General features: G+C 40.5%; 2 protein-coding genes across 10 annotated transcripts; one reads left to right on the forward strand and one right to left on the reverse strand.

The window, feature by feature from the left end:
- Positions 1–740: 740 nt before the first annotated feature.
- On the reverse strand, positions 741–8,245 carry LOC135113632 (integumentary mucin C.1-like). 2 transcript variants are annotated; one of them, XM_064029027.1, is made up of 6 exons: positions 7,289–8,239; positions 6,950–7,005; positions 5,854–6,230; positions 2,720–2,812; positions 2,462–2,508; positions 741–2,199 (listed from the first exon to the last, which is right to left on the reverse strand). In XM_064029027.1, the coding sequence occupies exons 4-6, from the start codon at positions 2,771–2,773 to the stop codon at positions 1,335–1,337; spliced, it is 966 nt and encodes a 321-aa protein (XP_063885097.1). In that variant the 5' UTR covers positions 2,774–2,812; positions 5,854–6,230; positions 6,950–7,005; positions 7,289–8,239; the 3' UTR covers positions 741–1,334. The 2 variants fall into 2 exon arrangements, 1 of the variants encoding a protein (XP_063885097.1); XR_010274917.1 differs by having other exon boundaries at positions 1,703–2,199; positions 7,289–8,245.
- Positions 8,246–10,033: 1,788 nt separating this feature from the next.
- On the forward strand, positions 10,034–15,324 carry LOC135113634 (2-(3-amino-3-carboxypropyl)histidine synthase subunit 2-like). 8 transcript variants are annotated; one of them, XM_064029037.1, is made up of 6 exons: positions 10,034–10,287; positions 10,815–10,962; positions 11,219–11,331; positions 12,291–12,517; positions 12,765–13,743; positions 14,010–15,324. In XM_064029037.1, exons 2-6 carry the CDS (start codon positions 10,819–10,821, stop codon positions 14,215–14,217), a joined length of 1,671 nt encoding a protein of 556 aa, XP_063885107.1. In that variant the 5' UTR covers positions 10,034–10,287; positions 10,815–10,818; the 3' UTR covers positions 14,218–15,324. The 8 variants fall into 8 exon arrangements, with proteins under 8 accessions (XP_063885107.1, XP_063885108.1, XP_063885100.1 ...); XM_064029038.1 differs by having other exon boundaries at positions 10,819–10,962; XM_064029030.1 differs by having other exon boundaries at positions 10,035–10,287; positions 10,519–10,962.
- The last annotated feature ends 184 nt before the right edge of the window (positions 15,325–15,508 follow it).

The raw sequence follows: 15,508 nt of genomic DNA on the forward strand, positions 1-15,508 counted from the left end.
CCTATAACCTGTTAATCTCTAGTTCACCTGTGTCTAAACGAGCCTGGTTTCTCTCCCCTTAATCCCGAGATAGATTTAAATAGTGTTTCAGTCAAACATCCTTCAGTTTTATATAATGGCGGTGACATCTGGCAAAGAGGCCCCAGTGAACTTTGGGCCACATGGAGATTGAAAGACTATTTTTAAGAGCGATATTCTCCTCTTTCCCCATATAAGTTTCCTTCCTGATACCTACACGCATGGGGCCCAGGCTAGTGTTTTGTAATACCCCGAAAGGACCCAGCAGGCGGCCACGGGTATCTGTCCTTGTCAAACTCCCATAGTGGTACAAGTTTATCCAGTTTCAAGTCCCCAAAAACAGGTTTATAAGATGAAGGAACTATTTTGCTTTTTCGTCAAGGAGCTTTTCTACTGTTCTGTTGCCTTCTGACCGTGATGGGGGTTTAGGAATGTGGGTTTTGGAGTTTCATAAGGTCATCAAAACTTATTTTTTTCTGTAGCTAATAACCTGTTTCGTACGCTGCCTGCTGGTGGAGACGTCACCTCATCTCTTCGACTTCTTGCCCCGAACAGTAAACAGGCCACATTAATAGTCTATCTTATTAATTTAGCGGCCACAAATAACACAGTGATATTCTACGATGCAAAACGAGTGAATAATAACATACATTCGATTTGCTTTCAGGTTTTCTGTGGTTGGGTGTCTGCCGCGGGAGGTTTTCTATTACGTGGAATTGAGGGATGACATTTATTTTCTTCAATGGGAGGTGGAATCGAGAGAGGCCCCCCTCGCATAATTATGAAAAGCTTTGTTTGTTCTCTCACCACTTCTATTTTGAAAGGCTACAGAGATGTTTGGTCGGATTTTCAAGAATGCGTATCTTGTTGATAATATGGTCGGGAATTTATTGGTGACAGCATACAACAGCGGCCGACCAAAAAAGAACATTAATTATCTCTTTTCCCCGACATTCGCAGACCTGGGTAGACAACACAATAAATAAGAAAACAATGGATAACAAATGGATAACTACTTCTTTAAATAAAATTACAGAAACACTTAATTTAGGGTGTAATAAATAGACAAACATAATACAAAATCAACACTTACATAACAAAACAACACTTATAGCCACTAAGAAGACTTGCACTGTATTACCTGTACATCTTAACACCAGGTAGCAAAAGCGTCAGAAAATTTGTGTGTGCGTGTGTGTGTGTGTGTGTCGCTACAAATTAAATACCATCCTTGAACCTATAGTCTATTTTTTTTTTTTAAGTTATCTAGTGCCCTGGCGTAATATACTAATCCAATCAACCTAAATCACCCTATACTAGAACATAAAACACGCCGAGAGATCACCAGTACATGCAAAGCTCTCGGAATCAAACACTTGATCCCCTGCACACCTGTACTCCCTCATGATCATCGCAGTCTCATCAAGCAGTGACTCCATACAGGTGTAATAGAGGCGACAGTTACAGTTTTGGTGATAATAGATACCAGCTTCTTTCCCTTCACACGAGGCTGGCTGGCAGGATAGAATTGGCGGTTGTGTGGTGGTGGTGGTAGTGGTTGTGGTGGGGGTGGCGGTTGTGGTAGGGGTAGGGGTCGGGGAGATGGTAGGGATGGGCAAGGTAGCAATAGGAGTAGAGATAGACGTTTGTGTGGTAGGAGGGGGATAGATAGTGGAAGTAGACGTTGAAATGATAGTAACAGGAATAGTTTGCGTGAATGTGACGGTGCGTGTAATAGTGTAAGTGGATGGTCGTTGAGTGACCGTAACACTGACAACGGTGGTGACAGGAGGCAGCGTCACAACAGTAGTGGCAGTGGGAGAGGCAGTGACAGTAGTGGACACAGGCCTCGTGGTGGTAGCAGTACTGATGACGCTGCTCGAGTCAGTAATGGTAGTGGTGACAGGTTCCGTGGTGGTAGCAGTACTGGTGACGCTGCTAGAGGCACTGATGGTGGTAGTGACAGGTTCAGTGGGGGTAGCAGTGCTGGTGACGGTGCTAGAGGCGGTGATGGTGGTAGTGGTGGTGGCGGGGCCTTCTATAAGAGTGCCATTGGTGTATATCCCTGGGCAAAGAGGGTAAGAGCCGGGGCCCTGACAGAAGGCGGCCTCCCCGCTGTCCAGCCCCAAGTCCTCCAGCCCGTACCCCTTACAGGTATGTTCCACGGGGCAGTGAGATCCCCTGCAGAAGAAGAAAAGAAAACGGATTGACTGGTTGACTGATTAATAGATAGATAGATAGATAGACTGATAGGTAGAGAGATTGATAGATTAATTATTTTGATGATAAAACAATAATTAACTCGCTTACTCACTTATTTACTCACTCACACACATACACATTTACTTGTTTACTCCTTCATTCACTTTACTTGTCCATACTTTCACCCACTCACTCACTCACTCACTCACTCACTCACTCACTCACTCACTCCCTCACTCACCCAGAGACCCTCACGCAGCATCCCACCATCATCATAAAACCAAGAAGCTGAAACAAATAAAACCATAAAGAAAAACATCGATTTATCACACGCACACACACACACACACACACAAATCATATTATAACATTAAAAGTCACGTTATTTTCAGCAAGAAGAGAATTTGAATGTTAATGAATATATAAGCGACGAGATGAAGCTTTAAGTATTTATATATTTCACTGTAAAAGAACCGTGAACTTAATAAATAGAACTTACCTTGTGTCGATTTGTCATGTTAGTGTTCTGACCAAACTGCGTCTGGATTTGCATCACTTCTCCTTCAGTCTTCAGTGTAAGAGACAACAAGAGCTAAAAAAAGGGGAAAATGCAGAAGTTCACAAGTTCGATAATAATATTCCTGCAGATCGTCGGGCAATAAAGGGACTAAATTAACTATAAATGAATTGATTTTACTGGTAATAGACAAGAGCAGAAAAAAAAAATGCAGGAAATTCACACGTACTACAAAAATTATATTCCTGCAAATCGTGCTGTAGTTATGAAGCACTGAATGAATTACAAACAACTTGAATTAACTAGTAAGAAACAAAAACAGGAAAAAAAAAATACGCGGAATGAGAAAAAAAACTGCAGGAAATTCACACGTGGTACAAAATTACATTCCTGTAGATCGATATGTAATTAAAACACTAAATGAATTATAAACATTTTGGCTTTACTAATAAGAAAAAAGAACAGGACAACACCTAAGAGTAAAAACTGCAATATTTTCACTAGTGCTACAAAAAATTATATTCCTATAGCTCGTTAGGTAATTAAGACACTAAATGGATTATAAACGACTTGACGTTACCCCTTTTATCCTTGCTTCTCGAGAGTAAGGGTCAGAGTGAAGACCCAGCCGCTACCTGCCTGCCTTATATACCCACCCGCTGGCACAGGAGAGCCCACTAACACTCTCACACGCGGGCGCTAATAAACAAAACCTAACGGGGACCTCAACCACACCTCATTAACCACACCTTTTCAGCCACACCTTTTCTTCAACTGTACCTCATCCTTAGTGTCTTGTCAACCAAATCTTATCTTCACCCATGTCTTATTTTCACCCAGACCTTTTCTTTAGCCACACCTCAACGACCAGTACCTTATTTTCAGTCATCTTTTTCTTCATCTATTCCTTATTTTCAGCCACACCTCATCTGTTTATCCCAACTAGACTTCACTGTGAAGGTTCTTGACACTTATGTTCCGATTTTTTTTTTCAGCAGTACACGATCTCTCGTTGAAAATAACACATTTCAGTGCACCTATCTTTTAAATTTTGACGACCGCTTTTGACTAAGAACTGTGGTCTTCTTATATATATATATATATATATATATATATATATATATATATATATATATATATATATATATATATATATATATATATATATATATATATATATATATATATATATATATATATATATATATATATATATATATATATATATATATATATATATATATATATATATATATATATATATATAATGATTAAAAAAAAAAAAACTATTAAATGCTGCCCTTCCGGCAAGCGACTAAGGTCCAAATATTGTAAAAGATCAAGTGTCTGAGGTTATGAGTATTTCTAGCACCTACACAGCAATACTGCGTGAACACTACGTACGGGTTTCACAAGTTGCATTTTTTTTTCTTTCTTTCTACTGTTTGTTTGTAAAATGTGTTAATTGCATGAGCTGTGAACGTGTACGTGACTTTTTTTTTATTCATTAATTGTTTTTTTAAGTCACAAAGCAATTTTTTTGTATATTCTTACGTGATACTAAAGTATTTCCTATCATTATTGTTACTTTTCCTTTTCCGCATTGACATTCTCGTGGTAAATATTCGATTTTAATCGACACCTCTGGCTGTCTTCATCCGCAATACTCGGATTTTTGATGTATAGACTCAAATTCATCGGATATGATTTTTTCCTTCCATTCTAACTCCATATTACGTATTCCTACTCACTCCAAGACACTTCATAGCCCTACCTAAGAAACCTCTATTTCTCTTCATTGATAATACTCTAAATTCTCGTTGGAAAGACTGATTTATCCGATATGATTCTTATTTTCATTTGAACTTCAAATTCCCGAAATCCTACTTATACCAAGACACTTTATGACACTATATAAGAGACCCCAGCTTCTTTTCAATGATAATACTTGAATTCCTTGGTAAAAAGACTGATTTATCCGACATGATTTCTTTTATTCAAACTCCAAATCACTGTATTCTTTCCTGCCCCTCCAGGAGACACCCCATGGCCCTATATAGACTCTCACAACTGCACCTGATCAACTTGCTTCTGCTTCGTCTGCCTTCGAAGTGACTTATGAGAGAGAAGCATCGAGGCACTAAGGAAATCAAAGGAAACTCAAGCATTATCAGAATTTCTCGAATGTTTTCCTACTTTTCTCGTTTTGCAGTTTTCTGTGGTTGCATGGTTGTCAAAGGAGGTTTTCTGTTATGCAAAGATAACGGGTAACATTTATTTTCTCAGGTATTTGACAGTTTGTAACTCAGGTCTGTCTCACGATCACAGAATAACTAAGGAAACATAAATATATATCTTTGTATTTACTCTAATCAGTGGTCGTCTCTCAAACATAAACATTTATTTTGCTGTAATAACTGATCGTATTTTAAACATAAACATATATATTTTTCTATTTTGATAGGCAGTCGTCTTTATAAACATATATTTTTCTGCTTACTCTAATAGTGTTCATCTCTCAAATATAAACATATTTTTTCTATTCACGCTAATCAGTATTCACCTTTCAAACATATTTTTTTTTTTCTATTTACTCTAACAAGTGTTCGTCTTTCAGTCACGGTATATGATATAAAATAGAATACAGAGCTAAATTTCCCGCTACCTTCACCCTTTGGCACAATGACACAATGACGCCTGCTTATTTAATGACTCTATATGACTTTTACTGTACCGAAATAAGACTGCAGCTACTAAAAATATTTGTACTGCTTCACCACACCTTTTGCAGTCACCGATATCTTTAGAAAGTACACTGTAAACCTCCTATAGATAACTTTATCAAGCTCACGAAAAAAAAAAAAGCAGCAATCAAGGAGTTAAACGATAAAAAAGAAAAACACCATTATTTAAAACCACTAATCACCTTTGGATCTAAAACTAAGCGAACCTCACGTAACAAACTGACAAATCACTAGTACAAGTAGAAATATCAGGATCGAACACCTGGTCCCCTGTACACCTGTGAACAGTCATAACCAATACACTTTCATCGACCACTGACTGAAGGCACGTGTAGTAGAGGCGACAGTCACAATTCTGGTGGAAGTACACACCTGGTACTTTCCCTTCACACGAGGCTGGATGGCAGGATGGGCTGGGCGGATCAGTGGTGGTATCAGGGATGGTTCCAGTAGGGGTTGGGGTTACAGGGGTTGTTTCAGTGGGAGTGGGAGTGGGGGTGTCAGTAGGGGTGTCAGTAGGGATGTCAGTAGGGGTGTTAGTGGGGGTGTCAGTGGGGGTGTTGGGGGGAGTGGTGGTGGTGGTGCCGCTCCCAGATCCGTCCGGTATCAGTGTTCCATTGGTGTCGATTCCAAAGCACAGGGGCGTGGAGTCAGGCCCCTGGCAGAAAGCCGCCTCACCAGTGCCTAATCCGAGGTCCTCCAGCCCGTACCCCTGGCAGTCATGCTCCACGGGGCACTCATAATTCCGCCTGGAGGAGGAGGAGGAGGAGGAGGAGGAAGAGGAGGAGCAAGAGGAAGAGGAAGAGGAGGAGGAAGAGGAGGAGCAAGAGGAAGAGGAAGAGGAGGAGCAAGAGGAGGAGCAAGAGGAAGAGGAAGAGGAGAAGATGAAGGAGAAGAAGAAGAAGAAGAAGAAGAAGAAGAAGAAGAAGAAGAAGAAGAAGAAGGAGAAGGAGGAGGAGGAGGAGGAGAATAAAAAGGACAAGAACAAAAACAAAAACAAGAACAGAAAAGAAGAACAAAAAGAAACAAGAAGAACATGAACGAGATGATGATAGAGAGAGAGAGAGAGAGAGAGAGAGAGAGAGAGAGAGAGAGAGAGAGAGAGAGAGAGAGAGAGAGAGAGAGAGAGAGAGTTGCAGTTACTTTAATAATTCACTTCAGATTCTCGGTAGTGCCTGTGTGTGTGTGTGTGTGTGTGTGTGTGTGTGTGTGAGTGACATTTATTTAGTAAGAACGAACTCATTTCCTCAATTACTCATCATCTAACTAGACACTCACTCACTCACTCACTCACTCACTCACTCAATCAATCAGTCAATCACTCCCTACTTTACTCACGCATTATTCACTCAATCAGTCAATCAGTCGGTCACTTATTCACTCATTCACTCGTTCATTCACTCAGTCACTCATCTACACACTTCCTCCCTTCCTCATTCATTATTCAGTCAATCACTCACTCACTCACGTGGAACACAGAGAGGGAGTCACAGAGCATCCCACCATCAATACAAAGCCAAGAATCTGAAATAGGAATACATTTATAAGAGAGTCGACTATAATGTTCCTTAAAATCATATAGAAAAAAAAAACATTAATATACGCAATTATTTTTCTAAAGGAGGAAGAATCAGGAGAGAATCATAGACTTTTTTTTCACACTACATGATGTTAGTTTGTATAAGTTATTACAACAAAGAAATCTCCATTGTTTTGATTGTCCATGGTAATAAAATTAACTTCCAGAGAGAGAGAGAGAGAGAGAGAGAGAGAGAGAGAGAGAGAGAGAGAGGAAGGGGGAACTTACTATATGTCTGTTTTCCATATTGGTCTTTTTTTTCCTTTTGCTGTGGTCGAAATGAATTTGAATTTGGAATAGTTTTTCTTCTTCTTCTTCTTCTTCTTCTTCTTCTTCTTCTTCTTCTTCTTTTTTAAACTAACGCCAGGAAAAGTAACGAAACTCAGGAATTTCTCGCAATAATCAGCAATACAAACAATTCTAACTCCGAAAAATCGCTGAGTAAAATTCAAATACAAAAACAAAAGAAAATCAGGAGGTAAACGCTCGATTTTGACCTCTTGTACCTTCCTGGAGGCTGAGGAGCACTGAGGCTAAGACAGGCACAGGAGAGCTTGGAGGTGTGAATAGGAATGAAGCTGTTTGCCCTTCTTATATACTCTTCACCCTCCCCCTGATGCATTATAAGCCTACTGACTCCCTCTCACGTAGATGTTAATACTGCCACATAGCGGGAACATAAAACACATCTTACTTTCTGTTCATTCTATTTTTTTGTGAGGGTATGTGCTAATTCAGTACTTCTGTTCTCTCCTTTGCGTCCTTTTTTTCTGTAATAATCGAGCCTTTTGTTCTAGGACTGCCACGTGTAGGCCTGATAGCTTCTTGTAGCTTCCCTTATTTTCTTGTGATCTTATGTTCGAAATCAGTACTTTTTTCCCGATTTTGAAACATTATTTTGTTTTCTCAAATGGTTGATTTTAAAAAGTTACAAAGGTGATTAGGGTTTCCAAGAATGCGTGATTTTTTTTTTTTTCGTTGATAATGCAGTCTTGCTAGATCATCACTAGAATCATGCAAATACACTTGAACACCTCAAAAACTTGCACTGCAGCTTGTTGAGTTATTCTTGATGAGACTTCGAAACGTTTCAGCATGCGGTTCCCTGTTTCAATCTGAGAACAATTGCTTACTGTTTTTTTTTTTTTTTTTCGTGGATCTTTTGAAGAGGAATTGGTAAAAACACTTCGAGAACTAAATATTAATAGTTATGATCTTTTGTATTATCTTTTTGTTTTGTTCGTTTATATTATCTTTTATTTGTTTCTTTTATCTATTTACTCTCTCTCTCTCTCTCTCTCTCTCTCTCTCTCTCTCTCTCTTGGCATGGCAATAAAAAGACCTCATCTCCTCTTAATTAGTTCTACAAACCTTGCCTTGCCGCCTACTGATAAAAAAAAAAAAAAATACGCCTAATGAAATGAAATCCCACCAAAATGTAACGTCAAATATGTATTGTCACACACCGAGGCACCATTCAGCCCAACCCCCGTGAGGTTGGGGTATTTCCAGCCATAAAAATTATAGTGCAACGGGACGTAGGGCGCAGACTGACTCCCTCTTCCTTGGTTCCCACTCGGAGTCAGCAGTCAGCAGGCTAGCGCGCCACCACTCCTTGCATGGACCGGTATTTTGAAACGCTTCCTTCAAGACTGTTTTTAAAGGCCACAAAGATAAACAACAGTGTTATTATGGCCGACATATATAATAAACCGTGTTTTTATGGGTGCAGAATCATGAAAATACTCTTCTTACGCAGCCTCGCCACCTCCCATTATGCCCGTATTTTGAAACTCTTCCATATTTACGACTGTTTTCAGAGGCCACAGAAATCATAACTAGAATCATTAACCTCCTTATTCCTTAGCAGCCTAACGCACCACCTTCCTTTGGGCCCACAATATTTTTTTTAAACGTTTTTCTCTCTTTAAGACTGTTTCCAAAGGCCACAGAAGTTACATGCCGTGTTTTATGGGCGTAGACCGTACAGTCATGAAAACACCCTCCTTAGCAGTCCACTTCCTTTCGCCCCTTAATTCTGAAGCGCTTGCTCCCTCTTTACGACTGTTTTCAAAGGCCTCAGAAATAAATGACAGTGTTCTGATGAGCTCAAGTGTCTCTACTCTCGATAGTACATGATTATTTTCAAACTATCACTAGAAACATGAAAACATTCTTAAAAGCCTATACTAGAGAATGTGTAAGACACTTGAAACAGGACGCCGCAAAGTTTGAAAATACAGGGTATGTGAAGTTTGAAGTTTTGATTTGTTTACCCGCACAGTTATGATGCTGGAGGCTGTGTGTCACAAGGAGTGGGTCAGTGGGCAATGGTGTTAGCAGTGTCACTGTCAGCAGAGATGTGGGTGCGGAATGGTGTGAAAAGCGTGTGTGTGTGTGTGTGTGTGTTTCCTCTCTTCGCATTGTTTTCCTCTGTAGACTAGCACATTGAATTTTATGTATCTTGCTGTTCAAAACTATTTGTTATACCTTGTTGGTGACCCTGCTGTTGCGGTTCATTCATCTCAATCAATCAAACAGTTATAGGTGTAGCAATGTCACGGGCTGAGAGAGAGAGAGAGAGAGAGAGAGAGAGAGAGAGAGAGAGAGAGAGAGAATCCATTTTATCACGAGTTCAAAGCTATCTGGCCAGCAAGAGGTACTATACTTGATCAAAATTAAGTGGTTTTGTTGGTCAGCTAGCAAACACATAAGCTCCACTCACATATGCATTCATACTATCTACATGACCAGCCTTGTGTGTGTGGTGATGCATAGCGTGCAATGCTTGTTTTTAAATGGCTTGCACTTGTGGAATAATTAGGGTTATCGGGTAATGAAATAGCATAGGGAATATAACCAGGAAGGTGAAGCCTTCGCCTTTTTAGCGTGGGCGGCCTATTCTATATTGTCGCCTATATATTTTATCCTCTTTTAGCTTTTAGAGAGTCTGAGGGAAAGATGTGGTGCTTATTTAGGGGAGAGAGAGAGAGAGAGAGATAGTCACTACTACTGCTGATAACTATATGGGTGTACAAAACAAGGAGTGTTTGAGTATCCCCTAAAGGCGACTCGCGCTCTGTGTTTATTAGTTTGTGTAAACAAAACATGCACGTGGTGGTCACAGAAAAATATTGTGTGACCAATAAGAAAGTAAAAGAAAGGGGGTCACATTCTGGCTTAGTGAGCATTACAGGCTGTTGTGGTACTGTATGAAATGACATAAGGTGAGTGTGATGTGATGGACAGGATATAATGTAGTGAGGTGCGGCTGTGAGAGCACCTGACTGTCCTCTTCGAAGTATCGAAGTATAATACAGGAAAAGAGGAAGGACATGGAAGTGATGATATAGACTGTTGTGGTACTACATGGAGAATCATGAGGCGAGTGTGATGTATGGGACATATAATGCAGACCAGAGAACCTTACTACCCTATCGCTTCTTGTATTATTACAGGCTCTTTTGTTACTCCTGTCTTGTACTTTGAGAACGCACGCATATTTCAGGGAACAAAAGGGCGGTGAACATACAGATCAGTGAGGAAGATCAGAATCTGTTTTAAATGGTTTCATCTCGAAATTCAGGGTGTGCAGTTCGGAAAATATTCTGGAAATTGAAATAAATTAACATAACTATACATTAAATAACTCACGACAACAAGTGGAATAGTGGTGCATAGTTGTATACACCATTTGCATATATCAGAGCAGGTGAGGTAAGACCAACCTACCTGGATGCTAATCATTGGCCAGGAAGATGTCAGCCTTCACCAACACGGGAACAGATGTGCTGCAGCGGCAAATGGCTGAAGGTGACTCCCGGGCTGCCTCTCTCACCCTGCAGGACATGTATGAGATCAACCGCTGCGTGGCATGGGTCAGGCAGGGCCAGCACCACAAGGTGATTCTGCTTGTTTCTATTTGTACTGTGTGAAGTGGCAGATTGGTCAATATTTATATTTTTGTTTTGAATTTGTTAACATTTATCCTGAAATCTAGCCTGTATTTCTTAATTGATGGTTTGACTTTCATATCTATAGGTTTATATACTGGTTTGTGAAGAGTAAAAAGGAGTAAAAGTAGTAAATCCTTTCCTTCCTACTGGTGCAGATTCCTCTCGTTAGGACTTTCATCAGAATTATCCCATTGATCCTCAGGTTTGCCTACAATTTCCTGATGAGTTGCTTGGAGATGCTGCAGCTGTGGCTGAGGCCTTAACATGTCAACTGGGTCACCCGGTATACATCCTTGGAGACACAACATATGGCAGGTTAGTTCTTGGTGGCTTGTACACTCGTATACTTTTCTAAAATCCTTGCTTTATTTTTATTGATATGAGACAAAAATAATTATACATATCAGAGCAGTGGATGGCAAAAGTAATGTAAGAGTATATCATGTATTTGTTATATGTGGCGGTTATGTTCTTCGAAAAGCTTATACAATAAGAATTCACATATTGAACCTATCATCCCACTAATTATAGGGGGTTATGTTTCATGACCTATTTTTGAACCCTCTAAATATTTATTCCAGCACCATTTCACAAAAATAAAACACTAAAGCAACAGTAAAACACATTAATAAAGATAAATTGCAGATTATAATATGAAAAGACATTTTAAACACCCAAAAAAATAGAAATTGTACTCAGTCTAAGACTGGCAGTGTGTGGGCTCTGGGAGACAAATAAGGATGATGAATGTGAGTTTTACTGGTACAGTGTTACATCATTACTGAAATCTTCATTGTTGGTTGCAGTGTGAGGTAAACATGGGAAAACATTTGTATTCACCACCCTCTAGTGGGAGTAGGCCACCTTACCTCACCAACCAGTCGCACCATCGCGCTACTCGCATAGTAGAGAATTTTTCTCGTATATTAAGAATAGTTGGCACATTCAGGTTAGTCACACATGATAGAATTCGCATGTTTTAAACTTACAAATATCGAATACCTGGTGTACATAAAATGTTTTGGTATGTGTGGTAAGAAAGGAGTAACTTCAGGAGTGGTGACATAGCACTCTTTGACATGGTTTGCTCACCACAAGACATGAAACAAGGATATATACAAGAATATGATAGATAATACAGGTCAAAAAGGATGAGGAGTGAAGTGGAACAGTGAAGACCCTAATGCTGTTGCTGTGCAGGGACAGGCATCAGACATCAGGATAGACAAGTACATATAATCATGCAAGTCTTTAAATCAACTTTACTCCCACAGCTGTTGTGTTGATGAGGTGGCAGCTGAGCATGTGGGCGCTGATGCTGTGATACATTTTGGCAACACCTGCCTGAGTCCCTCACAACGACTGCCTGTGTTGTACATCCCCACCAGGCTACACGTGGACACTACCTGGGTGGTAGAGCAGCTCAAGGCAGCTTTGGAGGAAGTGAATGATAATCACCCATTGGTTTTTCTTTTTGATACCAGGTGTCAGTATGTGGCAGGTAAGTCTAAAGTAGCACTTCCTTTCTTACAGGTTATGAGATACTTTGAAATGCTATAATCTCCCACATATCCATAAATAATGTATGACTTGTCAAAGGGAGGCAGCCAAGACAAGATGACAATCCTTGTTACATTGTAAGAACAGAAACAGGGTGGGTTCTTTGTTTTCTTTTGGTGGAAAATAAGATATAACAAAGATTTCAATTGTAATATCTGATTAGAATGTACACATTTTTCATTTTCCAGGTGAAGTGTTTTCAGAGTTGCATATCTTACTACCTCACCTGGTGTGCTCCAACCTGGAGGGTGTGAGGTGTGAGGAATACACAGCTCCTGACACAGAGGAGAAACTTGCCTGTCACTCACAACACAGGAAAAAAAAAGGGTCCAGTTGTAATGAGCAAAATGCTGATTGTTGTAATGTGTGTGAGACTTGCAACATTGACTCCAAATGCGACTGTTATGACTCAGGAAAGTCCCAGGAATATATTGAGCAAAATGTTCCTATCAACAGTCATAATGAATATAGGACATGTGAAGACTCCATCAGTGTTAGGGAAAATACAGAAAATAGCCACAGAGAAGTAAAGTTCAGTGGACGACGTGCATTGTTACCAAGTAATGTTGATATTAAGGAATGCAACTTTATTTATTTAGGTCCCAAAGGACCTACCTTGGACAGCCTTCTTTTACGTTTTGCCAACAGCACTTTTTACCACCTGCCTCTGAGTGGTGGTGACGTGCAGAAAATCTCTGGGATGCAGAGTCTCTTTCGTCGCAACATCAAACTGGAGATGATTCGAGACGCTCATATCATTGGCATCTTGGTGGGAACACTGGGTGTTGCCAGATATCGAGAGGCAATAGCCAGGCTCAAGATGGTCATCAAAGCTGCTGGGAAACGAAGCTACACATTTGTTGTCGGCAAACCCAACGAGCCAAAGCTGGCCAACATCTCCGAGATTGATGTCTTTGTCTACGTGGCATGTCCGGAGACAACAATAGTGGACCGTGCCTCAGATCCCATCCTTTATAGGAAACTGGTGGCTCCATGGGAGGTGGAGGTGGCCCTGGTGGCTGGCCAGGAATGGAGCATGAACTTTGAGTCAGACTTCAGTGCCCTGCTGCCTGGTGGAGTGAACTATGTAGCGGTGTGTGAGGCAGCTGGGCGGCAGGAGGCAAGCGTCTCCCTCATCACAAACCAAACACAGACACTTGGGTTAAGGTGAGTCAGCTCAGGAAAATTTTGAAAAATAAATTCTATATTTATGTTTTAGCCTTTGTTCAACATGTCAGGTTTCATGGATTGTGGAAAACTGCACTCATCCTTTGCAGTACTTCATACCAAATTAAGTTGGGTTACCTATTTTCATGAATAAACATCAATGAAATTAATAATTTTGAAAACACTTTCTAAGATGATTTAAATGATAAATAAAAATTATTTTTGCAAAACAATAATGTGTAATGTCCTGCCTTGGTTTTGTACAGGGACAGCAGTGAGGGAGGCACTGCAGGCCCAGTAGTGGTGCAGGAGGGCAAGGCTCTGGCAGCCCTCCATGTAGGTGGTGGTGGGCAAGTTCTTGGGGGACGCTCTTGGGCTGGGCTGGATCCCTCCCAGCCTCCACCTGCTGCCAGTACTCTTGTGGTGGAGGGAAGGAAGGGTATTGCTGCTGAATACCAAGATGAAAAAGTCTGATTCCAGGAAAGTGTAATCACTGCATAGGTGCTGTGTATCCTTCCATAGTGTATTGAACATCAGACCTGCTTAGCTGGTATGTACAGTAAACCCTTGTTATGGCAGATTTCTGCATTTAACGGACATGTATGGCCTATGGGCCATCCATTGGATTCACCGAATAAATGTTGGTAAATGAGGCAAAACATCTGGCCAGCGGCTGGAATGTTAACTGTGTATTATTATTATTATTGATAATTCATTAAGTGCTTACAACACACATTCCACAGTATTTTACATCAGGTACATGTTTGTCGTCATCACAAATATTTTATTACACTGTGGCGTGTTGACATGTTTGGAGCTCCCTTCTAGTGGAGCTCATCCTGGTAAGAAATCATGGTAAGCAGCAGTGGCAGTGAGGGAGTGAGTGAGGGTGGGAGGGAGGGAGGGTGTGGGTGGTGGTGGTGGTGGTAAGCACACACCACATCGACCAGGGTTGCACTGTCTGCCACAATTATGGTATTTCTGTCATAATTTGGTGCTTGTCTGCCATCTGCCATACATTGTCTCCCATACATTATGCCATAATGTGTAGAAAAAATGTCAATTTTCACATTGTTGTATGATAATTTAGGCTGGCCAGCAGAACAATCCTGGCACCCCAGACACTGCTTCTGCCTCAGTCGATCACCAGTTGATATTATTAGAAGTTGTGGTGCTCCTGATCCCCCCCACCCTTGATCAAGATGGCATCTTCTCCCTCTCCCACTCACACTGCTAGGTGGAAATCCTGTCCATGGCACAGAAGAGAGAGAGAGAGAGAGAGAGAGAGAGAGAGAGAGAGAGAGAGAGAGAGAGAGAGAGAGAGAGAGAGAGAGGGGCTGGTAGGATGGATGGAGGGAAGGGAGGGGAGAGTAAGGAAGGGGGAGGGAGGGTTAGAGGTTGTGGATCTTTTGACCCACTCACTGTCGCTTTTATCGGATTTTTACCTTTAATGTCACTGGCTTTGCCCCAGTTAGTCCAGTATAAAGAGGGTTTAATGTACAGTGAAGTCTGTGTTCATTGAAGAAATATATTAACTACACCAAATAAAAGCTTGCATGCTCTAAGACATGCATTACAGAATTATTGTTTTTCTGTAGCACTTTTTGCTGCTTATGATTCTCCTGCACATGAACAATAGGGAAAATTTGTACAGGTTGAAGCAATTTTATTCATTTTATACAAAATAATAGTTAATGGTATTATTAAAAAATAGATAAATAAAAATCTCAATAACTGACAGGAACACAGATAATTGCATATCTTG

Source organism: Scylla paramamosain, chromosome 26 (genome assembly GCF_035594125.1).
Source record: "Scylla paramamosain isolate STU-SP2022 chromosome 26, ASM3559412v1, whole genome shotgun sequence".
Taxonomy (NCBI): domain Eukaryota; kingdom Metazoa; phylum Arthropoda; class Malacostraca; order Decapoda; family Portunidae; genus Scylla; species Scylla paramamosain.